Source organism: Tamandua tetradactyla, chromosome 6 (genome assembly GCF_023851605.1).
Source record: "Tamandua tetradactyla isolate mTamTet1 chromosome 6, mTamTet1.pri, whole genome shotgun sequence".
In the NCBI taxonomy this organism is placed as follows: Eukaryota; Metazoa; Chordata; class Mammalia; order Pilosa; family Myrmecophagidae; genus Tamandua; species Tamandua tetradactyla.
In genome coordinates this window covers 64,363,726-64,391,245 of record NC_135332.1, presented here as the reverse complement: position 1 = coordinate 64,391,245, position 27,520 = coordinate 64,363,726, and the positions used below count along the sequence as shown (strand labels likewise).

The 27,520-nt window shown below is 38.3% G+C and overlaps 2 protein-coding genes across 10 annotated transcripts in view; one reads left to right on the top strand and one right to left on the bottom strand.

Moving 5' to 3' along the window:
* The window catches only part of LOC143688250 (uncharacterized), a 298,694-nt gene that overhangs the window by 75,453 nt on the left and 195,721 nt on the right, over positions 1–27,520 (bottom strand). The gene's annotated exons all lie outside the window — the stretch shown is intronic.
* Positions 465–25,943, top strand: LOC143688247 (myosin-2). The gene is made up of 40 exons (XM_077165975.1): positions 465–514; positions 744–786; positions 2,193–2,421; positions 2,509–2,652; positions 4,048–4,204; positions 5,414–5,441; positions 5,539–5,647; positions 5,739–5,831; positions 6,213–6,276; positions 6,427–6,525; positions 7,281–7,384; positions 7,894–8,032; positions 8,388–8,506; positions 8,591–8,740; positions 9,886–10,056; positions 10,185–10,494; positions 11,096–11,163; positions 11,980–12,067; positions 12,157–12,274; positions 13,381–13,504; positions 13,594–13,730; positions 15,343–15,598; positions 16,984–17,226; positions 17,321–17,497; positions 17,579–17,724; positions 17,809–17,899; positions 17,987–18,376; positions 19,039–19,165; positions 19,791–19,909; positions 20,052–20,248; positions 20,969–21,152; positions 21,232–21,397; positions 21,490–21,614; positions 21,776–22,084; positions 22,174–22,377; positions 22,909–23,034; positions 23,127–23,297; positions 23,380–23,484; positions 23,609–23,704; positions 25,659–25,943. Exons 3-40 carry the CDS (start codon positions 2,218–2,220, stop codon positions 25,809–25,811), a joined length of 5,811 nt encoding a protein of 1,936 aa, XP_077022090.1. The 5' UTR covers positions 465–514; positions 744–786; positions 2,193–2,217; the 3' UTR covers positions 25,812–25,943.

The window sequence follows — 27,520 nt, the reverse complement described above, 5'->3', positions numbered from 1 at the left end:
GAGAAAACGTTCTCTCTTTTTAAGTCGAAGGGACACAGCTTAATTTTGCAGAGCTGGAAAGAAAGGATCAACAGGTGAAATTAACTCTCACAAAATTAAAACAAATATTTGTACTTTATTTACATCATTTAATATGTTAAATATGCAAAAGTGATGTAAGGCAAACCTGAGTGGCATGCCCAGCAAGGCTGAAAAGAATTTCTAAGAGAAGCCAGGTATTCTGGCTGCCCAGCGACTGCCTTTATCCACCAGCCTGTCCCCTCCTTTCAGCTCATCTTCTCAAATTATCCATAGGAGATTTATCCTCCTACTCAATAAGAAAAATATTTCTAATTATATCCAACCATTCTTAAGATGAATGAGAATTATGCAGGAGAGCTAGATTGCCAAAACGCTTTTTTGCCAAACAATTCCTTTTGCCTTAAGAAAGAGGCAGCTGCATTGTTTCCATAACTATCCACATAAAAGAACCCTTGGAATGAGGCTGACTCGCCCTGCTTTAAAAAGCTCCAAGGTAAGTGGGAGCGGGGACCCGGCTTTTCCAGAGGGACACTCTGGCCACACCGTCCAGCGTCGGCTGCAGCTGCTAGTTGTGGTACTGCACGTTTTACTGGGTACTGCACGTTTTACTGGGTGCCTCTGAATTGTGTTGCCTTCTGTTTATAACAGCAAGGAATGCCGCAAATGGGATTTGTGGTTGTTGTTATTCATTAGTCAAGTGTTTTTCTCTTTTTCTTTTACAGAACTGTCTAGCTCCCAGGCTATATCTTCTCACTTGCTAATAAGGTAAGACGTGAACTGACCAGTCCCCAGAGCTTCTGAGATGGATTTATGTCACTTAGCAACCTCAGAGAAAGTGCTTGTCTCAGTAAATAGTCTTTAACAACCATACTTCAGGAAAGTTGCAGGAGAGGGAGAGGGAAAGAGCTTTCCTCTTAGAACAATGCACAGATCCTCATTTATGACTTAGGCTTTGATGGGGTGACATTTTAGCAAGAGGATAGTTATTGTCAGAGTATTGTTTCATAACTGTAAGAAAATATCTGTTCTAAGATTTCCTTGCTAAAACTCTCAAATTTGATAAAAGTGTACCCTGCAATTAGAATTCATTTAATAATAAACATGCTATCCAGTAAAAAAATGAAGGCTGTACCTAGGACTATGGCGCTTTTAAACTGCATTAAGCTTCCTTTGTAAAAAGTCACCTTATCGAACGCTGACTACTGTATGAAACCAAAACACCATGGGATTTTTATTACATAAATATTAATGGTATTAACCGGCCTTACTACTGCACACAGTAGCATTTCTAAAGAGAGAAACTGGTGGATAGCTGATTAAAATGAGTTTCAAGTATATTGATCACGTAATGGCTATAGGTGTATTCTTTTCCAAAAGGGCTGCAAACAATTCTTTCCAAGTCCAAGGATTTCATTCTACTGATACAAGGGAGCCTTTCCATGGAGAAGTGGATAATATTTGCTATGGCTTTTATCCTCAATTAGTGTAACTGGGTTAAATGGATTAACTGGATTTAATATGCAAATAAATTACATTAGACAAACTCTACAAAGCACCCACCTTAAGCACGAAAAGTTAAACAAAAGCCACTGGACTTGAGCACTTTGGGCTGACTAAGAGAAAACAAAGTTCCTTTACATTACACTGCAAGAAATGGAATTTTGTTACATTTTGATGTGTGACTGTTTTTTTGAAAACGGTAGCCTGAATGATTTCAAATTGCTTTCTCAGTTATCATTTTAACTTTTTTTTTGTCAAAGTATCTTCACAATATCTCATGGGTTATGAATTAAGGAAGACAGAATTTATTATTTCATTCTAAAGATGGGGATACTGATGCTCAAAAAGATGGGTGACTTACTGGAGGTCACAAGCATTTAGCTGCCATACTGTGACTGGAACTCAGCCTTCTGATTAGAATGCTCGGGCTTGGAGGATTAAAGATCATGAATGTGACATGCTGAGTACAGTTTTGGGTACACAGTGACCACTTTTAGTGGTCATTTGTGATTTTGGTTCTTGTGATTAAATGTGTTTCAAAAACTATAGTATGGTGTACGGGGCATAGTGGAATTTCTAACCAGGCTTATGAGAGTAATCAACATAAGATGTATTGGTATTATATCTGACAGTCCAGAAGTTCTAGCATGATATTGTTTTATTTCCTTCAGGACCTCTGGTCTCTAAACTGCAGCCATGAGTTCCGACTCAGAAATGGCTGTTTTTGGGGAGGCTGCCCCTTACCTCCGGAAGTCTGAAAAGGAGCGCATTGAGGCCCAGAACAGGCCCTTTGATGCCAAAACATCTGTCTTTGTGGCGGAGCCCAAGGAATCCTTTGTAAAAGGGACAATCCAGAGCAGGGAAGGAGGGAAAGTGACAGTGAAGACTGAAGGTGGAGCGGTGAGTAGAGTCCCAGGAGCCTGCCATGTTTTATTGATGTTTTTGATTGGTCACCCAACTGATAGAGTTATCTTTCCTGTTCACCAGACTCTGACAGTGAAGGATGACCAAGTCTTCCCCATGAACCCTCCCAAGTATGACAAGATCGAGGACATGGCCATGATGACCCACCTGCACGAGCCTGGAGTGCTGTACAACCTCAAAGAGCGCTACGCAGCCTGGATGATCTACGTGAGAGCCCCCTGCCCCCACCTCCCAGCGGTCCTTATCATCATCATCACCTTGCACCCCGCCAGCCCACTGCTTCCATTTATGCTACAAGGGACTGTGTGATTGCCTCACTAATACTGTAACTAGTTTCAAGGTTCATCATTGCTATTGTAAGGCACAACCCAACAGTCGGCAAGCCACCCTCTCGTCTTCTCATTCAAAGCCAGGAAGGCTATTGTTCCTGTTGACTAGGTTTGCCACAGAGCACTTGAAGGGACATTTGAACAACCACTGCCTTAGATCTCAACCACATGCCTCCATCTTTTATTCCCCCTTATTCAGCCATAATATCATACAGAAGGAAAAGATAAACTTATCTCTTAACACTTAAAAACAATTTTTGAAAGACCAACTTCACTCATATTCTCATTCTTCCAAAATAACAATAATTTGCATCTGTGTGTTTGTTTTCTTCTAGGCTGAAATGTCACCTCCTTGGTAAAACATTTCCAATCCCCCACCCCCACCCCAGGGATAGCTGGGTGTCTTGTCCTATTGTTTCTATCCTGGCAATAACACTACATTTTTCTGGGATCATTAATTGAAATGTGTGTTCCCTACATAGACTGAGTGTTCCTTAAGGGATACCATTTTATTTATGTTTTATTCCCAGTGCTTTGCACAGTGCTTGGAACATATTAGGCACTCAGTAAATGTTTTTGAATTGAATTTATTGTTACATTCATACTTTCGCATGGTTTAGCCAGTGCTGAGATTCAGTTGGGCAGCACCTTACAGGTACACCTGGATTTATGATCAGCATCCAGCTTGATTGGGTAGTGTCTGTACTGGGCCAATTGCCAAAGGTTTTGAAAATCCCTCTGTGCAGACATAATGTATTTATACAATTTTGTGTTCAGTTTCTTTATAACTTAATATTTTGCAGATATTTTCTCTCAGTGCTGCATACTTTCATGCTTACTTTTTAAAAATGCCTGCATCATACTGGCTTATGAGGATTTATCATAGTTCGCCTAACCACTCCTTTATTGTTGGGCACTTAGGTTGTGTCCAAATTTATGTTTTAATAAGTTTGAACTATATTAACATTGCAAAGGAAATACAGGCCCATTTCCTAAAACAAAGTAAAAATGTCCCATTAAAACAATAACAACAACACTTTTGGAGTTCCCTACTCTGTGGGGAATAATAAAAAGTCTAAATTGTGGTCCCTTCCTTCAAGGATTTTGCATTTTAGTTGTTGAAATTTCGGACTAGTTCACATGCTGATGCCTTGAAGAAATAGAAAGTACTCATTTAAAGTGTCTTTTTTTGTTAAAATTCAGTTAATTAGTGAATTCATACAAATAACGGCAAAGTCCTCAACTAGTTATTTTTTCTTTTTCCCTTGTATAGACCTACTCAGGCCTGTTCTGTGTCACTGTCAACCCCTACAAGTGGCTGCCGGTGTATAATGCAGAGGTGGTGACCGCCTACAGAGGCAAAAAGCGCCAGGAGGCCCCACCCCACATCTTCTCCATCTCTGATAATGCCTATCAGTTCATGCTGACTGGTAAGCTGAATGCTTTATATGTGCATATTTTTTTTAAGAGCACAACCATAAAATAAACATCTCAACAACCTCTGAGGGGTCACTTTTTGTTGTGGCTGGTGTATTTATGAAGAAGAAAACCCAGAAAGGAGGGAGTATAAAAGATGACTGGTATTCTGTAATACTACATAATTGCTAATAATCTTTCAAAACTTGAAAGTAACAAAAGTTGCACATAACTTTGAATGACTCAAACTGAAATTTGAGCAAAAAAGCACACACACATGCACACACACAGATACACACAAGATACACACACTGACATGCATTCAATGACACACACATTGCATCTCCATTACAAAGAGCCAAAAAACAGAAGACTAAAATTTGCCTCTGTGGCTTTATACTTAATATCATAAATTGTGACCAATGGACATTCTCCACATAGGAAGAATGACACAAGTACTATTGCCCTTTGCCCAGAGCCATCCAAATTTGAAGGTGTACTTAGTATAAAGACTAGATGAATCTGCTTCTTACAATATTATCTCATGTGGGCCAATCTAAGGCACTTATGGTACCTTGGGAAAAAGGCTCAGAGAAATCAGAATTACTCTTTCGAGAGAGTAAAACATCAAAATGAACTTTAAAAAAAATCTTTCACTAGAAATCTACTAAATTACAGGTGATCATTTTCGTGGCTACTTATCTTTACCGTACTTACTCCTTCTTATACACTAAATTTTATATTCCCAATGCCCAATTTTCTTTACTTCTTGTATCTACAATTAGTGTCACTAAGTTAAGCTGTTATTTAAATCTTATTGGAGACCCAAGTCCAACTCTGATATTTATCTAGTAGTAGCATATTAAAAAGAAAGAAGTCTGGTACTCCAGGAAAATACAGCCAAGTGAAATCACACTGTGTCTTTCCCATATTTTTTTCAACCACAGAATCTTTTCCACAAATAAAATATTGTTTCAAAGATGAATATAAAACAGATAAAAGTGGAGGTGGTCTGTTTAAATGCAAGAGAGAACAGTAGGACCGAGATAAGACAGGGGGCAGGAGAGAGGGGTCCTGATAAAGGTGGTAGGCACAGGGCCCACCCACTCCAGGGAATGCAAAGCTCAGTTTGAAAATTACTGAGTCCATTCCATTTTACTTTACTTACCATTTGCAAATACACAAGCAAATGGTGTTAAAAGTCTACAATTTCTCTTTTGTAGACCGGGAGAATCAGTCCATCCTGATCACGTAAGTTGATTTTTACTCTGTGGCTTACGCGTTCTTTCAATGGCTGCATTCGCTGTCAGCTCTGGGGACCTCATCTGATTTGGTCTTTGTCTGACAGCGGAGAATCCGGAGCAGGGAAGACTGTGAACACCAAGCGTGTCATCCAGTACTTTGCAACAATTGCAGTGACTGGGGAGAAGAGGAAGGAGGAGAGTGGCAAAATGCAGGTGGGTCTGGTAGCCAGAGTCAGAATCAAGACTGTCAGGGCTCTCAGGGACCCCTGAGCCCCAGATGTGAGGACTGCTCTTTCCTGTGCAGGGGACGCTGGAAGATCAAATCATCAGCGCCAACCCCCTCCTGGAGGCCTTTGGCAATGCCAAGACCGTGAGAAATGACAACTCCTCGCGCTTTGTAAGTCTCCTGGAAACTATTATGAGTGCCATTCTTTGTCAAAATTCATGGGATATTTGTGAATACCTGACTTTTAAATATTTCCATTATGCTATATATTTTTCCTCTGAGCATGTACAAAATAACATAGTTAAAGCCCCATCAAAAAGGATATATTGCCTTTATCCCTGTGGTCTTTATCTGTCATTATCTACAATTAGTCACTATTTTTAACATCAAGGATTCCTTTTACCTACAAAATAGTAGATATACCTTCTTCCATGTGATACAAATAGTCTCTAAGTTGGTTTAATATTAAATGTAAGCATTTCAAGTGTTTTCAGTTTCTCAAAGAGTTGGTATTATTTAAAACATGGTAATAATAATAGTTTTCCTCTCAAGGGTAAATTCATCAGAATCCATTTCGGCACAACAGGAAAACTGGCTTCTGCTGATATTGAAACATGTAAGGGCCTAATGCCAGCTTTTCTACTGGTGTCCAAATATCCCTTAAAATCATTTCTGTTTCTTCTGACCTATAAAATTTATAAAACATCAAATTTGCATCTCACATTAATTTTTACACTATTTCTGTTTGCTATTTGTCTCCTTCCAGATCTCTTAGAGAAGTCTAGAGTTACTTTCCAGCTTAAGGCTGAAAGGAGTTATCATATCTTTTACCAGATCACATCAAACAAGAAACCCGAACTGATTGGTATGAATTATCATAGCTTCCTTTCCAGAACTACTGTACCAGCACCAATCAATTCATGATCCAACCTGGTATTGCATAGCTGAATTTTGTTGAGTTTGTATTTCATTTTGATTTTGAAAATAGTTCTATAAGTTTGGTAAAAATTTATATGTGCTCATTATAAAAAAAACGGAAAATAACATCTCCAAATCCTTCTACTATGAAATAGTTACTATGAACACTTGGATGAATATCATTCCAGTCATTTTCTACACATACATCTTTACATATATATCTTTATATACAATTTTACATTACTAGACTCATAGATGCATGCTCTTCTGTAATCTTTGGTTGTTGTTTTTTTTACAGAGCAATGATATATCATGGCTTTTTCCAAGTCAATAAATATAGCTCTAAATCATAATTTTTAATGGCTGCATAGTATTCCATCCTAAAATAACCATAATTTACTTAAACATATTTCTTTAAGGATATAACCAACAATGTAATGATTATCCTTAAAGACACAACTTTTCCCATTATGTGATTATCTTCTTTGGATTACAGTTGTTTTAGGAGAAGGGAAATAGTAGGAGATAGCATGACATTTACATCAAGGTGTTTGAGATGGTGATAAATATCATTTAAATTTCCCTTCAAAGCCCATCATTCATTTTTCAGTCGAGCTTCATATAGTACCTTAGTTCTTGTCTAGAAATCTCTTCGTTTAATGAAGTGGATAATCCTGCTTCTGTTCTATTCAATGCATTTAGAAATGCTCCTGATTACCACAAACCCATATGATTACCCATTTGTCAGTCAAGGGGAGATAAGCGTGGCCAGCATTGATGACCAAGAAGAACTGATGGCTACAGATGTAAGTAAAATACAAGAATATTGGAATTATATTGAGTTTGAGCAATGGTTCATCCAGATAAATAATCTGGTCTCTAATAAAAATTAAGTAAGGTAGGATGCAGGAATGAGCATAGATGTGCCCCCTGGATCCAACTTAAAAGAATTAGGATGTGCCCCTAACACATTTCACTTTCCCTTAACAGTATTCTAAAGATTGATTACTTCCAAATTTATCTAAACCCTTTTTGGATCCTACTTGTGCTTGATCCATACTGCCTCTCAAAATAACAAGTTCCTTGTTAAGTTTACTTCTTGAATTTGCAGGCAGCATGCACCTAGAATACTAATGCTATATGCTGACCTTTGGTTGACCCGGTCTCTCTCCACCCAATCTAAGGAGTTCCTTGGCCTCTGTGGGTGTTGGTAGTTCCCTCAGCTTAACCATCAAGTCAGGGATGGGAACATGAAGTACCAGTAGTAAGTGTGTGGAACATAACCTAACAGTTATCATATTGGTTATATTGGCAGAGTGCTATTGATATTTTGGGCTTCACTAATGAAGAAAAGGTTTCCATCTACAAGCTCACGGGGGCTGTGATGCATTATGGGAACATGAAATTCAAGCAAAAGCAGCGTGAGGAGCAGGCTGAGCCAGATGGCACCGAAGGTATCAACTGAGTCATCCAACTTAATTTCACATTTATTTGAAAATCACATTCTGATCTTGTTACCTTTGAGTTTTTCTAGAAAGATAAATTCGCTTTTTAAGAATTGAGTTTTAAAGGATAACTAAATAATATTCTATATGAAGCATGGACATTAGATGGATGTTTCCTATGGTTTCTGAAGTTCTCTAGAGAAAACACTCATAATCAAGACCCTGAATTTAGTGTGAAAATGGGAAAAAGACTCAAAAGGATATACTGAAAAACACTAAAGACTTATAGTTAAAAAAAGTTTTTTTTAAGGAAATAGGTTTCTTTGGCCCATAATACCATTGTTCTATTCTTTCTTCCTCTTAGTTGCTGACAAGGCAGCCTACCTCCAGAATCTGAACTCTGCTGACCTGCTCAAAGCCCTCTGCTTCCCCAGGGTGAAGGTCGGCAATGAGTATGTCACCAAAGGCCAGACTGTCGAGCAGGTAGGTGCATAATTCAAATTCACCAGAAACACAAGCATTTTTACAGTCTTACTAACTTCAGAAGTCCTCTGTTTGCCCTTCAAGGTGTACAACGCAGTGGGCGCTCTGGCCAAGGCCGTCTATGAGAAGATGTTCCTGTGGATGGTCACCCGCATCAACCAGCAGCTGGACACCAAGCAGCCCCGGCAGTACTTCATCGGGGTCTTGGACATTGCCGGCTTCGAGATCTTTGATGTGAGTTAGTAGTTCATTGGTCTGGGCATTTTACAGTTAGGCAATGGAAATGACAATAGGAAGAAATCTTCTGACCTTTCTTACTGTCAAAAAGTTATGTTAAGACTTAAAAGAGAGTGACTGGGTGGTTATCAGTTTTATCGTGGTGTCAATGTCTGTACTATGAGAAAAAAATACACTCAACTTCTACATGATCCAAAGGGAGTTAGGAAATTAGCTTGGTGTTGTGGAAACCTCTTAAAATCCCACAAAGAAAAATGGGGTTGACATAAAAATATTACCTGCAACATGTAATATGCTCTGAAGAAATGGTGGAGAAATCATTTGGAAATACTTAAGCAGATGGTAAAAGCCAAGAAAAACTTAATAATTTAGAGCCAGCATTAATAAATACCATCATTTCTTAATTCTCCTCATTAATATGATATTGGGGGATCAAACTTGATTGTGTAATTTATTTTTCCTACTTACAGTTTTTAAGAAGTTTATCTTACTCTTTTTAGTTATAAAAGCAAAACTTGAGTGTTGGAAACAATATGAAAAATCAAGGGAAAACATTCCACATAATTTCATTATTTATATGTGGTTATCATTAACACTTTTTTTTAAATGTAAATGTGTGTTAACACACTGTATGTAATATTTTGAGTCTTGGGTTTTCTTTATGTCACATTAAAGAAGAATGGGAGTGACAAGTTTGTCAATGACAAAATTGTACATTTTGAAATGGTGCCTCTGGTAATTTACATACAATAAGAACTCCTCCCAGCTGCTTCCAATGGGTCACAGATTGACTGTCAGCAGAAAACTATCAGCCCTCTGTAAAATGCACAAAAGGAAGGGAACTAAACGTGAAATTACTAGGTAGAAATTCAGGAAAATATCCAAATAAACGTAAGCAAGTGGCAGAAAGAGTATTAATCTCATACAGGATTTTCTATGAAATGACGGCAGAGAAAACAATTGATTCCACATGACCCAACCCTCCAGCACTTTTTTCTTTTCACTTCAAAGGAGTCTCTTCAGCCCAGTGATTTTGACATCTATATTCTAAAGGCTATTTGATACATAAAATATTCTTATTTTTCAAATAAAAAAGTCCTCAATTTGCTTAAGAAAGAAGTTAAACACATCTGTTTATTTAGTTCAACAGCTTTGAGCAGCTGTGCATCAACTTCACCAATGAGAAGCTGCAACAGTTTTTCAACCACCACATGTTCGTGCTGGAGCAGGAGGAGTACAAGAAGGAAGGCATCGAATGGACATTCATCGACTTTGGAATGGACCTGGCTGCCTGCATTGAGCTCATTGAGAAGGTTTGCTTTGCATTTCAGAAACCATGTTTTGTGACAACTACATTATTCACTGCATCATATTTTAATGTCATAGATAGAAACAAAGTTTGAAAAGAATTACAATTTTGGCCTTGCGTTCTGCCTTTTAGCCCATGGGCATCTTCTCCATCCTGGAAGAGGAATGCATGTTCCCCAAGGCAACAGACACCTCCTTCAAGAACAAGCTGTATGAACAGCATCTTGGAAAGTCTGCCAACTTTCAAAAGCCCAAGGTTGTCAAAGGCAAGGCTGAGGCCCACTTCTCCCTGATTCACTATGCCGGCGTCGTGGACTACAACATTGTGGGCTGGCTGGACAAAAACAAGGACCCCCTGAACGACACAGTGGTTGGGCTATATCAGAAGTCTTCACTGAAAACTCTAGCACTCCTCTTCTCTGGGGCTCAAACTGCTGAAGCAGGTAATACTCAAAAGTCTAATACTTTCTCTAGGTATTATGTATAATGAACTGTTAGATTGACCTGGGGATCCCATTTCTAGTCCTGGTAGAAGCTCAGCAGGGCCAAACCCTTGTTTCTGAGTTTTGAGTAGGTAGGCTGCAGGGTAATTACATGTTTGTGACTCATCCCAGCCCTGAATGGAGCTATCAAGTTCTCAATCAATAAAAAGTCTCAGCTTCTGTGGTTTCCCTTGCTGCTTCTTCCATATCACTTATGTATTGAGTAACCGGGAATATTTAAGGGAATATAGTAACAAACTTTTGCATCTCAATATTACTTCTATTGATGATTTTTGAGGTACATTTGTCTCCAAAGTCCTAACCCATCTCTATACAGTGAGGTGGGTGCTCTTTACTTCATTTCCTAATATAGAAAGAATCATAGAAAAGAGGATGCAAATTTAAGTGACGGATAAGATTCATTCAGGGTCAAACAGAGAGGTCTATATAATGTTCCAGGTCTAAAAATGTTCCACTTGATGAGTACAACAGTCAGCAAATCGGGAAGAAATAATTCAAAATTATATTTAAATTACACATTTTCTTCATTTTTTCCCCCCAGAGACAACGGTCAAGAAAGGTTCTAAGAAGAAGGGCTCCTCTTTCCAGACCGTGTCTGCCCTTTTCAGAGTAAGTAAGAATCTGTTTCTGAAATTCCTCAGTTACTTTGGAAGTTACTTTTTTAAAGCATAAGATCTTTGCACACATCATTTAGGAAAAGACACATTAACTAATAGCTTTGGAGAGAAGGTCTTTAAATTACTCAGAAAGGATTAGTTAATCTTTCATGCCATGCTAAATGATGAAGAATATTTTACAGGAAATTTTATAAAACATTTTATAAAATTCATAATCAAGTCGAGTCATGAAAATAAGCAGTGACATACTCAGAGACTAAAATACATCAGTAAAGCTAAAGAAAATGGAGTAGCCCACCTACAATGAACCTAATACCCTTGGTCTTAATCCAGCTGTTCTCAATTATTACTGGTAGCGTTGTTCCCCATACCGATAACCTTTATGCTCTAAAAACTGACAGAACTGGAAAGGAGGATCTATGTTTATGAGAAAAACTAAAATGTGGTGCTGGCTTACATTTCCTTATTAGGGAACTATGAGGTTTAGAAGAGTGACCATCTACTATGGGAAAATAATGGCCTTGTAAATGGATGTGTATACCCAGGGACCAGGCTAAAAAGAAAGGCAGTGTATGGGCTGAAAGGAGTCACATATCAGGCTGTTTTAAATGTGGGACCCTTCCCAATTCAATTGGAGAATGATATACTGAGGAGGAAACTTCATCTCAGGAGACATTTATCACGGTGCTCCCTCACGTGAAAACGGCCCATATTGGCTGTTCAACTCAACTACAATGATTTTTACATCCCTAATTGCTCATAACCACGTCTAAAGTTGGAGATAATGGGGACTTCTCTGATTTTACAGGAGAATTTGAATAAGTTGATGACCAATCTGAGGAGTACCCATCCTCATTTTGTGCGGTGTATCATCCCCAATGAAACCAAAACTCCTGGTAAGAAGTTCTAGAGTGAACGCTCAAAGCATGAATGCCACCCCCACCCTGTTTTAAACTCTGCAGTGGGATAACTGTGTATTCTTTAGGGGCCATGGAGCACGAACTTGTCCTGCACCAGCTGAGGTGTAACGGTGTGCTTGAAGGCATCCGCATCTGCAGGAAAGGGTTCCCCAGCAGAATCCTGTATGCAGACTTCAAACAGAGGTCAGACTCTCCTTATTATGGCCTATCTTGAAAGTTTGATGCACATGAATTTAATCCAAATAAAACAATTTAGTGAAAAATATACCCCTAAATGTTATTTTTAGCTTGCTCCCAAAAGAGGAGTAAAAAGTATGAGCCTCAAATCACTTTAAAAATATTGGTAAACCACATTCTAAGCACTGTGCAGAAATTTCAGTGGATTCACCATACTCCTAGTTTAGCTGACAGATGTGTACATCAACATCAGTAATTAAGAGAACTCCCATTTCTGAGCATTTAGTATATATAGATTTCTCATTTAAACTCACAAAAACCCAAGGAACAAGTACTACCATTGCCTCTTTTTGTAGATAAATAAATTCAAATTCACATAACTCATAAGTGGCTGAGTTAGGAATGCTCCCATGCCTGCATAGCTACAAATAAGTTATTTTCTGAGGTTTCTTTCTATATCATATATCTTCACCCTTTACTATCACACACTTTTCCAGTGTTTCTAAACACTGGGACATACCACCAACATATCCTCTCAGAGCTCCTTTCTCCTCTCTGATAAGCCCAGCTTAAGAATCAAAGGAGAGGCAGAGGGGTTAAGGGGTTAGGTGGAAGCTGCAGCTAGCTGGTCTCTCCTAACCCTTGGTCTAGAGGAGCTGACAGAGAGCTCCAGTGCTTAAGAACCAAAAAGTAAGCAGCCTTGTCTGCAGTTTGATTTTAGGATGATTAGGATATTTCTCCATACCTAACACATATCTTCTATTAGATTCTACAATAAAAGGTTGCTTCCTAGGACACAGAATCTTAAAAAGCAAGTACATCTAGCAAGAATACCATTTTACATTGTATTGCTATTGTCACCTTAAAGTGGGCTGGGGTGCAAAAAAAAGGATCCAATGAGACAGAAAGGAAAACTGCAACTGCGATGGAAGGAAAAATGGAGTAAAAGAGATAGCTCATGCTGGACTGACCACCCATGTAAACAAAGTCCTCCCTGCAAGCAAAAAGTAATACTAAAAAATAGCTTTGATTTGTTATTGGGTCATTTGAGATTTAGCTACAATTAGTGTCTTCAGTTACCAATTTTCTAATCACTCAATTTACTTTAACAGATACAAGGTTTTAAATGCAAGTGCTATCCCTGAAGGACAATTCATTGATAGCAAGAAGGCTTCTGAGAAGCTCCTTGCATCCATTGACATTGACCAAACCCAGTATAAATTTGGTCACACCAAGGTATTAATTCTCAAAATACTACCTGTTGCAAATCCTGTCTCTTTGAATTTTCTGTAAAGTTAATGAGCTGGGATTTTGTCCCTATGCAGGTCTTTTTCAAAGCTGGTCTTCTGGGGCTCCTAGAGGAGATGAGAGATGACAAGCTGGCCCAGCTGATCACCCGAACCCAGGCCATGTGCAGAGGGTTCTTGGCCAGAGTGGAGTACCAGAAGATGGTGGAGAGACGGTATGAAAACATTTATTTATTCATATGTTCCTCCTTTAGAAACACATTTGAGGTGGCTTACAGTTTAACCCTCAGATATAAAGCCATCAAAGTATGAAAAGCTGAATAAGAGTCCTATAATGATGCGGAGATACATGTGTGCCAAAAATTCCAAAATAGGGCTGATCACTGTATAACAAGTTCTGAGCGTTGGGGTTAAAAAAAAAAAGAGCATTAATTGTGCATAGTTTTTATATAACAAGAGAAAATGCACTGGCGAGTAAGCAGAGATAAACTTCTCCCAAGCACTTGGTTCTAATATTCATCTGCTGGGCTAGATCATTAGATAAGTGACATCGAACAGCATAACAGGTAATACTTTCAACAGTGGTTTTAGAAAATAATGCAGAAACAAATTTCCTCTGTCTGATCATTTCTGTTGTCATTCTATCAAGATTAAAAATATTGAGGACATTTATCTATGAACAATTTTTTGCAATAAGTTAATAAGATGTCATTGAGATTTGTAGCTTTCTGCTAAGCTACTTCACAGAGTTAAAAAACTATACAACTAGAGGTCTCAGACTGCACAGGACACACATGACCAGGTTGGATTTTACATTGCCTCCTGTATATGTATGCATATGTGTGTACATATAAAAAATATAACAATTTATATGAAACAAATGTTATCCTTACCATAAGTAACCAATGCAGATCATTTTGTATTGCATTATTACATTAGAAATAATAAATTTTGGTCATAATCCACTAAACTGATTTCATGACTTACTAATGAGTGGGTGATCTCTGCTTTAAAAAACACTGCATTAGGAGGCATTGCAAGATCCTTGATAAACTATTTATGTGTATGTTAGGGTAATGAATTGCCTAAATATGAGAGGACCAAGTTTTAAAAATAATTTAGGTTGTTCTAAAAAATGATCATGGTGATGAATATACTACTGTGTGATGATATTGTGAGCCACTGATTGTACACCATACAATATGTATGTTAAGAATGTTCATGTTTGTGTGCTGTTTTGGCTTGATAATACAAAATAAATTAAATAAAAATAATAATAATAATTTAGGCTAAGACAAATGTGATGGTGATAGAGAGTAGAATGCAAAGTTCACATAGTATTAAAATATAAAACCAGCAGTTTTCAGAGAGATTCTCAGTTCTTAATGATTCCTTTTATCCCATACTAGAAGGGTCTAGTTCTCTCCTTGCTGTCCCTAGTGTTGTTTTAGTAGGCCAGTTTGAGAAGTATTGATGTTGAGCAGTGCTTTTCAAAGGGTGGTCCTTGGATCTGCATTATCAACAACTTTTGCAAACCTGTTAAAAATGCAAATTTTCAAATTCCACCTCAGAGAAGTGAATCCCAGGAATCTGCGTTTAACAAGCCCTTCAGATTATTCTTATGCACACCAAAGTTTGAGAAGCACTGGTGTAGAGAAATGAGTGAGTTAGAAGTCCTTGACTATCACCCTTAAAAGATAATTTATTTCATCCTGGCATTTGGCAGGTGAGGAACAGGGTGGGGGGAAAACCTATAAGTCTCACTGCTGAGATTTCATCTCTTTTCATCATCTCTACAATATCTGATTTGTCTGAATTAAATTTCAGGGAGTCCATCTTCTGTATCCAATACAACATCCGAGCTTTCATGAACGTCAAGCACTGGCCCTGGATGAAACTGTTCTTCAAGATCAAGCCCCTCCTGAAGAGTGCAGAGACTGAGAAGGAGATGGCCACGATGAAAGAAGAGTTTCAGAAAATGAAAGATGAACTTGCTAAGTCAGAAGGCAAAAGAAAGGAACTGGAAGAAAAGATGGTGACATTGCTAAAAGAAAAAAATGACTTGCAGCTCCAAGTTCAGGCTGTAAGTAATAGTGTCATCCTGGATCCTACTAATTCGAATGCAAGTGCTAGAACTCTGTAGCCAACAATGAGGAATGAGCTGGATAGTTTGGAATGAACCCCAAAACTCCCCAAATAAAGCCCCCAAACCAGCACAAGTGCAATGATGGAGAGCAATAAACAATCCCAGATAAAATATTGAGGGGAGGATATCATGGAAAAAGTGATTTTTCTTTTCTCTGAAAGTTCCTGGAACAACTTCTAGATATTCATGGGTCTTAAATCACAGCATGGACAGCTGACAGTGGCAGTAATCGATATCAAATTTTATGGAATTATTGTTTCTTATTGGTTTCAAAACCTCTGGTTCACTCCTTGTGATCCATCTCCACAGGCAGTGTCTATTGTGTCACATCAATAACTAAGCTGTCCAGGCCACCCTTAACCTTTCTTCTTCCACCCAGCCTGCCATGCTCACTCCTGGACTAGGCATTCTAGAGCAGCTTCCATCAATTTTAAAATGGAACGTACAAGACTGTCTTTCATTTGGAGCAAACTGAATTGGTCTGGTATAATTTACACATCCCCAAATCACATATTTTTACTGTTTTGATTAAGATTGGTCACTTCTATCAAATTTCGCAGTGTAGTAACTACTCCTTTTGCATTACAAGGGGGGGGGGAGAAACATTTTTCTGCCTAGCTCCTCCAAACTTATCCTGAACCCCCTTCTGTTGTCCTCAGAACATTATTCAGAATCCGCCTTTTACCAATATATTCACTATATGGCTTTTTGCAGCACATCTTATTCTTTTATGAATTCAAAGGCTGATATGGAGATTTATTGAAAAATATATATTTCAATATCTCTCTCATCCCTACCCACCCCCACTCTCTGGAAACACAACATGTTTCCAAGAATTTCTTGATTAGCCTCAACCTGAATTTAGAGACTCATAACCAATCCTCCAACACCACAATGAAAAATATTTCGGTAGCATAACCTCTTGACTTTGTCCTGCTGGAATGCTTCCCCCTCTCCTGCTTCTACCTCCAAAAAGCTGATTTCTACAAAACAAAATCCTACTCATCTGTGAAGGCCCAAATCAAATGCCACCTTTTTCATGACATCATCTCTGACCAAATAGCTAATTAATGATAGCTTTCAGGGTGGGTAAGTTTTCTAATCTACTGTAGAATATTCTAAATGAGTGGAACACCATCTGCTACATTTTAGTTTTTCTACGATGTGGAGTATCCCCAATGGACACAAATGATTCATGAAAAAAATGTTTGTGAAGAAAGAAAGTATGTAAGAAATGCAAAGGGCCAACAGCCGAAATTTACACTAACATTGTAAAATATTTCCCTCTTTCTCCCCCGTTTTGATTTTGTTTCCAACTCAAGGAAGCTGAAGGCTTGGCTGATGCAGAAGAAAGATGTGACCAGTTGATCAAAACCAAAATCCAGCTCGAGGCCAAAATCAAGGAGGTGACCGAGAGAGCTGAGGATGAGGAAGAGATCAATGCTGAGCTGACAGCCAAGAAGAGGAAACTGGAGGATGAATGTTCAGAGCTCAAGAAAGACATAGATGACCTTGAGCTGACACTGGCCAAGGTTGAAAAGGAGAAACATGCCACAGAGAACAAGGTAGGAATTATATAGTTTGCTGTACTATATAGAGGTTCTGCCATCCAACTAAGTTGTTTTAGAGCAGTGATCATCTTCTTCTTTACCCTTCTAGGTGAAAAACCTCACAGAAGAGATGGCAGGCCTGGATGAAACCATAGCAAAGCTGACCAAGGAGAAGAAGGCCCTCCAAGAGGCCCACCAGCAGACCCTGGATGACCTGCAGGCAGAAGAGGACAAAGTGAACACCCTGACCAAAGCTAAAATCAAGCTGGAACAGCAAGTGGATGATGTAAGTCTAGCATAATCAAGGAATTCTTTTCTTCCAAAGGAAGCTAAGTATTCCTTTTGACTCAACATTATCAATATTTAGCTTGAAGGGTCCTTGGAGCAAGAGAAGAAACTTCGCATGGACCTGGAAAGGGCTAAGAGGAAACTTGAGGGGGACCTGAAGCTGGCCCAAGAATCCATAATGGATATTGAAAATGAGAAACAGCAACTTGATGAAAAACTCAAAAAGTAAGTATGAAAGAATTGGTCAGGGACTTGCTTTCAGATTTTTGTTATGGACTACATTGTTTTCCTTTGTTACGTTTCGAACAGGAAAGAATTTGAAATGAGCAATCTGCAAAGCAAGATTGAAGATGAACAAGCACTTGGCATTCAATTGCAGAAGAAAATCAAGGAGTTGCAAGTAAGTACTTGATTTCCATCAGTCTATCTCAACCTGACAAAATTACTGACATGAAGAAGCTAAGTTTGTATTTTTCACTATTCCCAGGCCCGCATTGAGGAACTGGAGGAGGAAATCGAGGCAGAACGGGCCTCTCGGGCCAAAGCAGAGAAGCAGCGCTCCGACCTCTCCCGGGAGCTGGAGGAGATCAGCGAGCGGCTGGAAGAAGCTGGCGGGGCGACCTCTGCCCAGATTGAGATGAACAAGAAGCGGGAGGCCGAGTTCCAGAAAATGCGCCGGGACCTGGAGGAGGCCACGCTGCAGCATGAAGCCACGGCGGCCACCCTGAGGAAGAAGCACGCGGACAGCGTGGCTGAGCTGGGGGAGCAGATCGACAACCTGCAGAGGGTCAAGCAGAAACTGGAGAAGGAGAAGAGTGAAATGAAGATGGAGATTGATGACCTCGCTAGTAATGTAGAAACTGTTTCAAAAGCCAAGGTACCACAGATTATGGGAAATTGTTAACAAAAATAATCTTTTATGCACACATCATAGTTTGCATGGGACACATCATCACATTTTTTTTTTATTCACAGTAATCCAGGGAAGTAAGCAGGAAATATCTTAGTATTTCCATCATCTCCCTTTTATCATATGAAGAAACTGAAATTCAAAGAGGCTAAGTGCATCAGCCAATTACACCATTAATAAATGACAACACCAGCTTTTGAAAATAAGTTTTTCAAAAGGAAATAAGTTTTCCAGGTCTCCAATCAGAGAACACAGATTTCCAATCTTTTTAATTATCCAATAAGTAAAGGTTCATGCAGTGAAGTAATTATGAATATGCTTTTAGAAAATATACCATAAAATTTTTATAAAATCTTGAATTTAAAACATCTCTACATTTTTTTATATTAATATGGAAGAGCTTCACAAGTAGCTTTTATTACAATGTATATTTTCAATTTAGGATAGCACTCATAAAATATAAAGAAAAAACATTACTTATAGATCACATTACATAGAAGAGAATTAGATTTATTTTATATATCAAATAAATACTTCATTTTTCTGTTTTGGAAGAAAACATAGCTATGCAAAAAAAATTACTGGCTTGAAAGGTCTTCATTCACTTCTTTTCCTCTCTTTTCACGCAGGGAAACCTAGAGAAAATGTGCCGCACGCTTGAGGACCAACTGAGTGAACTTAAATCAAAGGAAGAAGAGCAGCAGCGCCTGATCAACGACCTGACAGCCCAGCGAGCACGCTTGCAGACCGAGTCTGGTAATTCTCCTCTTGTCTGTGGTGCATAAGAGTGGAGAGGATATGGTCAAGAACAAATGATTTGGTGACGTTAGAACCTAATAAAAGCTACTGAGAGCATGTGTGATTCACCAAATAGCTCCGGCCTCAGTGCAAGGTCATTTGGGGGCAATACTGGAGATAATGTTATCAATAGGACTGGATCAGAGCTATGATCAGTGGATTTTGGCCAAAATCCACTCCAGCATGGGTCCACAGCTTCTGTATCAGGGTAAATCAAATTCCTGAATGGGGAATGGACAATGCAATATCTCAAAAGTCCTATGAACCTGGGAATATACAGAATTGAGCATTTTAGCTCCCTTCTTTGACAGCTGTCACTAAGTTTTGTTCAATAGCATATATCACTGAAAGAATATGTTATAGAGAGACTCAAAAGAATTTAAGATACACTTATTCATTCAAATTAATATATGAGTTTCAGCATGCAAACTGGAAATTTGACACTGAGCATGAAGATGGGTCAAGAGATAATTCAATCACCTGACCACTCAATTTGGAGGTTAAGAGTTAAAAATTATTTCTAATATGGGCTTGCGGCAGTTTTTTTCACTTTAAGAAATGGTGTCATTTCTTTTGTCTACAGGGGAATTTTCACGACAGCTTGATGAAAAAGAAGCTCTTGTGTCTCAGTTATCAAGAGGCAAACAAGCATTTACGCAACAGATTGAGGAATTAAAGAGGCAACTTGAAGAGGAATTAAAGGTAGAGATTAGTATAAGACTCATTTTTAGTTACATGCACCAACTCTAAATGGAGTGTGTTACACTACCTGTTAAAGGAATTTGAAACTTAAGAATTAAATATTTAAACATCTAGAAAAACAAAGGCATAACTATCTCCACAGGCCAAGAATGCCCTGGCACACGCCCTGCAGTCTTCCCGCCACGACTGTGACCTGCTGAGGGAACAATATGAGGAGGAGCAGGAATCCAAGGCCGAGCTGCAGAGGGCGCTGTCCAAGGCCAACAGCGAGGTTGCTCAGTGGAGGACCAAGTATGAAACGGACGCCATCCAGCGCACAGAGGAGCTAGAGGAGGCCAAGTATGTGCACGGATATGAGAGAATGTGTAGAAAACTTTGTACATTGAATCAGAAATATACAACCTTGGATGATTCAGTGAATTAGTACTTGGATGCTCATTCATTAACTTCCATTTTCCAGGCACTGTTTGGCACCGAGAATGAGAAATGTATAAGACAAACATGGTCCCTGCCTTATTTGCTTAAAGTTTAATTAAGGAAACAAAGAATAACAAATAATTACACAGATAACTAGAGGTCTTGTTGCTGTTTGTTGAGCACACCAAGCTCATTGCTGCTTCAGAGTTTTGCACTGGTTGTACCCTCTGTCTGGGTGCAATCTCCAGATCTTCCTTTAGCTCACTCCCTATCTTCTTTTAGTTCTCAATTTAAATGGCACCTCCTCAGGAAGGTATTCCATGAATATCTAGAGATATTGTGCACCCCTTACCCTATTTTATTTTTCCTCATTGCACTTATATCTACAATATGTCATGTATGCATTTGCTTACTTGCCTATTGTTCCTCTCTCACCTGTTGTAAGCTTCAGAAGGCAGGGGCCTTTTTTTGTCTTATTCTCTGCCATGTACTTAGTTTCTGGCACATAAAATGAGCTCATCAATATTTATTTAATGAATGAATGAATAGATAGTATGAAGTTTCCAATCCTTCCCAATATAATAATAGTTCATACTTCTTTTGTGGGTTCATGTCTCTCTAAAAATACATATAATCTTCAAGGAAGAAGCTGGCCCAGCGTCTGCAGGCAGCTGAGGAACACGTAGAAGCTGTGAACGCCAAATGTGCTTCCCTTGAAAAGACGAAGCAGCGGCTCCAGAATGAGGTCGAGGATCTCATGCTTGACGTGGAAAGAACCAACGCTGCCTGTGCAGCCCTGGACAAAAAGCAAAGGAACTTTGATAAGGTAACTTATGCAGCAGCTTCTGCTCACACCATTTCCCTCTGTCTCTTATGGCGGCTAAGCAACCATTCTGCTTGTTCAGGTCTTGGCAGAGTGGAAGCAGAAGTATGAGGAGACGCATGCGGAACTCGAGGCCTCCCAGAAGGAGGCTCGCTCCCTTGGCACGGAACTGTTCAAGATGAAAAATGCCTATGAAGAATCCTTGGACCAGTTAGAAACCCTGAAGCGAGAGAATAAGAACTTGCAGCGTGAGTCCCTTTCCCTTTCAGTAACATCCATAAACATGGTGGAATTTTTCCCTTGTGACAAAATGTCTACCTGTGTTTTACCCAAACAACAGAGGAGATTTCTGACCTCACGGAACAGATTGCGGAGGGAGGGAAACGTATCCATGAACTGGAGAAAATAAAGAAACAAGTGGAACAAGAAAAGACTGAACTTCAAGCTGCTTTAGAAGAAGCAGAGGTAAAGGTCAAACTGTCCATTATAAACAAATTCAGAAGGAGTCTGGGCATTTGTGGAGACTGAATTAGATACATAACACACAGCTATTGGGAGGAAGAGCGTGGGGAATACTTCAGAATGTGTACATTCCCCTGCTAATGTCGCCACCTGCTTGCATTAAGGCATCTCTTGAACATGAAGAGGGAAAGATCCTGCGCATCCAGCTTGAACTCAACCAAGTCAAATCTGAGATTGACAGGAAAATTGCTGAAAAAGATGAGGAAATTGACCAGCTGAAGAGAAACCACATTAGAATTGTGGAGTCGATGCAGAGCACACTGGACGCTGAGATCAGAAGTAGGAATGACGCCATCAGGCTCAAGAAGAAGATGGAGGGAGACCTCAATGAAATGGAAATCCAGCTGAACCACGCCAACCGCATGGCGGCCGAGGCCCTGAGGAACTACAGGAACACCCAAGGCATCCTCAAGGTACAGGGGTGCAAGAGCTAGGCCTGGAATGACTGGGGTGACTGCAGCCCTGAGAACATGGTGTCTCAATGACTGTGTTCGTTCCACAGGATACCCAACTCCACCTGGATGATGCTCTCCGGGGCCAGGAAGACCTGAAGGAGCAGCTGGCCATGGTGGAGCGCAGAGCCAACCTGCTGCAGGCTGAGATTGAGGAGCTGCGGTCCACTCTGGAGCAGACAGAGAGGAGCAGGAAGATTGCAGAGCAGGAGCTCCTGGATGCCAGCGAGCGTGTCCAGCTCCTCCATACCCAGGTGGGATTCAGCACAAACAATTTGCCTTCAGTAAATACTTATGTGTACCAGAAATTTAAGCTTGAATTTTTTATGGCAGCCAGGTTTTATATTTCTACTAGATTTTCACTGTAGTATAAATATATCTTTCAGTCTTTTATTTTGAATTGATTATTATATTTATTCACATCCTAAAACATTCTAAAGCCTCGTGGTATAGTATTTTGTTAATATGTCTATTGAATCTCTTTATTAATATTAACATTTTTAGTGGGGAAATGGAATTTCATAAATATCTCATAATTTTATCTCACTGGTAAGTGGTAGTTATACAATTATACAACATTTCTTGCTATTTGGTCTATTTACAATTTATGCATTCGAGCATGCTTAATATTTTATAATGTTTCTACACTTTATTATGTAACAACATTGTTTAATGTTGCAGGGCATTGACTTGCAAATTTTTATGTAAAACTGTCTCAAAGAAATGCCTACCACTAAGTATTTTGGAAGTGAGCTAAAAATAAATGTGTAACATTTTTTAAACAGAACACCAGCCTAATCAACACCAAGAAGAAGCTGGAGACAGACATTTCTCAACTGCAAGGAGAGATGGAGGACATTGTCCAGGAAGCCCGCAACGCAGAAGAGAAGGCCAAGAAGGCCATCACTGATGTGAGCTGCAGGCACATTTCGCCATTGATTTACCAGTGACATTTCCTGACATCTATAGCCTCCTTGACTTCCTTGGTTGCTTTTCTAATTAGGCGGCCATGATGGCTGAGGAGCTGAAGAAGGAGCAGGACACCAGCGCCCACCTGGAGAGGATGAAAAAGAACATGGAACAGACAGTGAAGGACCTGCAGAACCGCCTGGACGAGGCTGAGCAGTTGGCCCTCAAGGGCGGGAAGAAGCAGATCCAGAAACTGGAGGCCAGAGTGAGTCTCCCACTATCTGTCTATTTCTATGTGCCAAATGCATTATTGGATGAAAGTTCTTAAAGAACCTGCTTATTTGTAGGTGCGTGAGCTTGAAGGAGAGGTGGAAAGTGAGCAAAAGCGGAGTGCTGAGGCTATCAAAGGTCTGCGCAAACATGAGAGAAGAGTAAAGGAACTCACTTACCAGGTATGGCAATAGTGTTCATCAGCTAATAAGCATTCTTCCATATATATGTGAAATATTCATATGCAGTGATGCAGGCATCTTTTGATTTTAAACTAAGGCCCTACCATTTTTTATAATCTTTCAGACGGAAGAAGATAGAAAAAATATTCTCAGGCTTCAGGACTTGGTAGATAAACTTCAGGCCAAAGTGAAATCTTACAAGAGACAAGCTGAGGAGGCTGTAAGTATCTTTAAAGTAGAAGGGAAGAGAGAAGTCCTCAGGTTAAGAAAAGTTAATAAGTAAATAATTTAATTTATTTTCCCTTATAGTAAATAACCAGTTAGCTTTATGAAAGACTGTACTTCTTAAAAACATTTGTACACTTTTATACTTATTGCTTATCAGTTTTAACATTAATAGTTTGATTTTTATAGCAAGCTTTCAATCCACAAAGAAACCTCAAAAAATGTTAAAGTAGAAATAATGCAGGCCACATTCTCTGGTTGCAATGTAATAAAATTGGAAAATGATGAAAAAACATAAATAAAGGCACTAAATATTTTTAAAAAATGATTTTACTAAATAATTCCTGGGTTAAATTGGAATTAAGAAGTATAATTATTGAATTAATTGTAAATGAAATTACAAAGTAGATATTACTTATACAAACCCCTGGAGTATAGTCAAAGCTGTCCTTGGAGGCCAATTCATTGCTTTATATACTTTCATTATGAATCAAATATAAAAATAAATAAAATGACAGTCCAGTCAAGATGTTATAAATAGTAATAATAAAACAGTGGAAAAAACAAGTACCGTTAAAGACAAGGGTAAAATTGATGAATTAGAATGTACTATTCTATAGTATATTCTACAAATTAGAGAATTTGATAATTTCAATATTATCTGACCATTTCTAACTTAATATAATATAAATTCTAATTTGATAATGGGTAAATGCAGTTTTAGGCTTTGTGGGAAGGGAAATTAATAAAATAAATACAGTTATGATTAGGAAAAAGAAAGAAAAATAAATCCACAACATAAGGAAGGAAACAAGGGGCAAACTATACACAGAGAGGATTATTTTTTAATGTAAAAGATGCATCTGTCAATAAAATTGAAATCTTAAAGAAATGGATAATATTTCTAGAAGAATATAAAATATCAAGTTGGCTGAATAAATTATTATTTCATGATTACTTCTGAAAATAGACCCAGGTTCACACAGCCCTTTCAAAATTTCAAAGGATAGAAAATCCCCAAGAAATTTAAGCTATTCCGCAACACAGGAAAAGAGGGAAAGCTTTCCTATTCATTTTAAGTGGCCAGCATAGTCCTCATACCAAAACCTGCCAATAAAAGAGAACAGGGGAATAAATAATAATAATAATAATTAATAATATTAATATTAATAAAAATAATATATATTAAAATATTATTATTATTATTTTACTCTTGTCTTTAATGGTACTTGTTTTTCCACTGTTTTATTATTACTATTTATAACATCTTGACTGGACTGTCATTTTATTTATTTTTATATTTGATTCATAATGAAAGTATGTAAATAATAAAGGCAGTTTTTTTGGTGAATGTAGTTATAGCAAAGATAAATTGCTAAGTACGTGAAACCATTACTTTATTAAAGGAATTGTCTATCAATGATTAAATAAGCTTCATTACTATAATGAAAGGATGAAATACTATTAGGGAATCTGTCAATAAATCATTACATCCAAAATAGGATGAAGAAATTTGTTATTATAAATAATTTAGAAATGTGCCAAAGTGGTATGTAATAAAATTCAGCACTTATTTCAATTTAAAGAGACTGTTAATAATGTCATTCTTAATATGGTAAAGAATAATCTAACTCTAATAGTCACCATCTTATAGCAAGCATTAAGAACTATGATTTTAATATTCTTGCCTTTTTCTCTGATGTTTTTTCTTGCGCTACTTGTGATATATATCCTTTAATATCTTTTGGTTGTAAAAACAGGGATAGAATTATTTATGAGACAGCAAACCCCAAACAAATCATAAAGCTAATTTTAATGATAAGCAAAGTCTAGTAGGTGATAAGATAATGTTTTCTGTTGGGTATTATAAGTCCTTGGTCAATGCCAAGCCTGTAGAATCTAGGAAGATGCACAGTATGGGTTCCTTACAATTTCATTTTTATTTTCAGGAGGAACAGTCCAACACAAATCTATCTAAATTCCGCAAGATCCAGCATGAGCTGGAAGAGGCCGAGGAGAGGGCTGACATTGCCGAATCCCAGGTCAACAAACTGCGTGTAAAGAGCAGGGAGGTTCACACCAAAATCATAAGTGAAGAGTGATCAAGTTCTGCTTCCATGAAGTGACTGAAGATGGGCACAAAATGTGAAATTTTTGGTCATTTCTTTCTGTAATTATTGTAGCGTCTACCCTATTCCAAAGGAAATAAAGATTATAGGGTAGTTGGCAAATGATATCCTTAGCCTGGTCTTCTCTTTTTTTCTGTCTCCTGAAATGAGGCTGTTTGAATAATCACAAGGCTACTGTCTTAGTTTGCAAGCTGCCAGAATGTGATATACCAGAACTGGAATGACTTCTAAAAAAGAAAATTTAATAAGCTATAAGTTTACAGTTCTAAACCTATAACAATGTCCAGAGTAAGGCATCCAGGGAAAGATACCTTAATTCAAGGAAGGCTGATGGGTCTGGAATAGCTGTCAGCTAGGAAGTCATGTGGCTAGTGTCTGCTGGTCCCTTGTTCCTGGGCTCCATTGCTTTCAGCCTTTGCTCCTGTGGGGGTTACTCACTTTGCTTCTCCAGGTCTGGCTTTCATCTCTTGGCTTTCCCTGGCTCTCTCCAGGTTCTGACTTGCTTCTTATCTCATGGAGACGTCTGCTGGGCTCCAAGAATCTCCAAACATTCATGTCTGTGTTCTGTAAGTGTCAGTATCTGTGTCAGATCTGCTCGGAAGTTCCATTGGCTCTCTCTTTGTCAGCTCTGTCATTTTTGTCTCTTCAAAATGTTTCCTCCTTTAAAGGATTCCAGTAAATTAATCAAGACCGATCTGGAATGGGTGGAGTCACATCTCCACATAATCAAAAAGTCACACCCACAATTGGACATGTCATCTCTATGTTGAGATAATCTAATCAAAAGTTTCCAACTTAAAGTATTGAATTAGAATGAAAAGAAACAGCTGCTCCCACAAGATTGGATCAGGATTCAAACATGGCTTTTCGAGGTACATAATACTTTCAAACTGGCACAGCTACCAACAAACCACATTTAATCTGCCACAAAGAAGTATATATGTATTCACTTTTATTTTAGGTCTACAGTAATACTTTAAGACTATAAAGTCATCATTTATGAAGGCAGCCTGTTCTGGTAACTAGAAATCTGGAAGTGATTTTTATTCCTTTCTAACCTCTCCCTAGTGTCTAGGTATGGTAAAATCTTAGAAAACTCCTTCTTCCCTTAACATAAATCTAATTTCCAGGTCTATGCAAAGATGGCTCTAGCTATATTCTCACACGGGTGATTCAGGCTGAGATATATATTATTTTTCTTAACAAATGTTATCAAGAATACAAATCTGAAGTATTCTTATGAGTACGAAGGCACCCTTGTACCAACAGGGCATGGATTTGATATAATTGAGATGAAATCTCTCTCCCTTCAAAAGCTACAGGATAGCCATTATGTCTGGAAACATAGATACTTTATTCTATTCTATTCTAATGTAATATTAATAAGCTATTCATTACCCTATGTTTCCAGACTTTATGGTCGCCTGTGTAATCACGTCAAGAATCAAAGTAAATGACTAAAATTTGTCAATAAATAGGAATGTTAAGACAGATTATTCAAATGTATATTCAACACACATAATGAAGAGTTTAAGTTTGGTGCAAAAGGTAAATATGGCAACAATCTGGATTACTCAGGGAAGTTTTCCAGAAGGAGAGATCTTTAAACTGTACTTAGTTGAGATGCATAGCCAAAAATATAACATTCCTAGATAGCATAAAGGAAAAGCTAAAATAGTAAC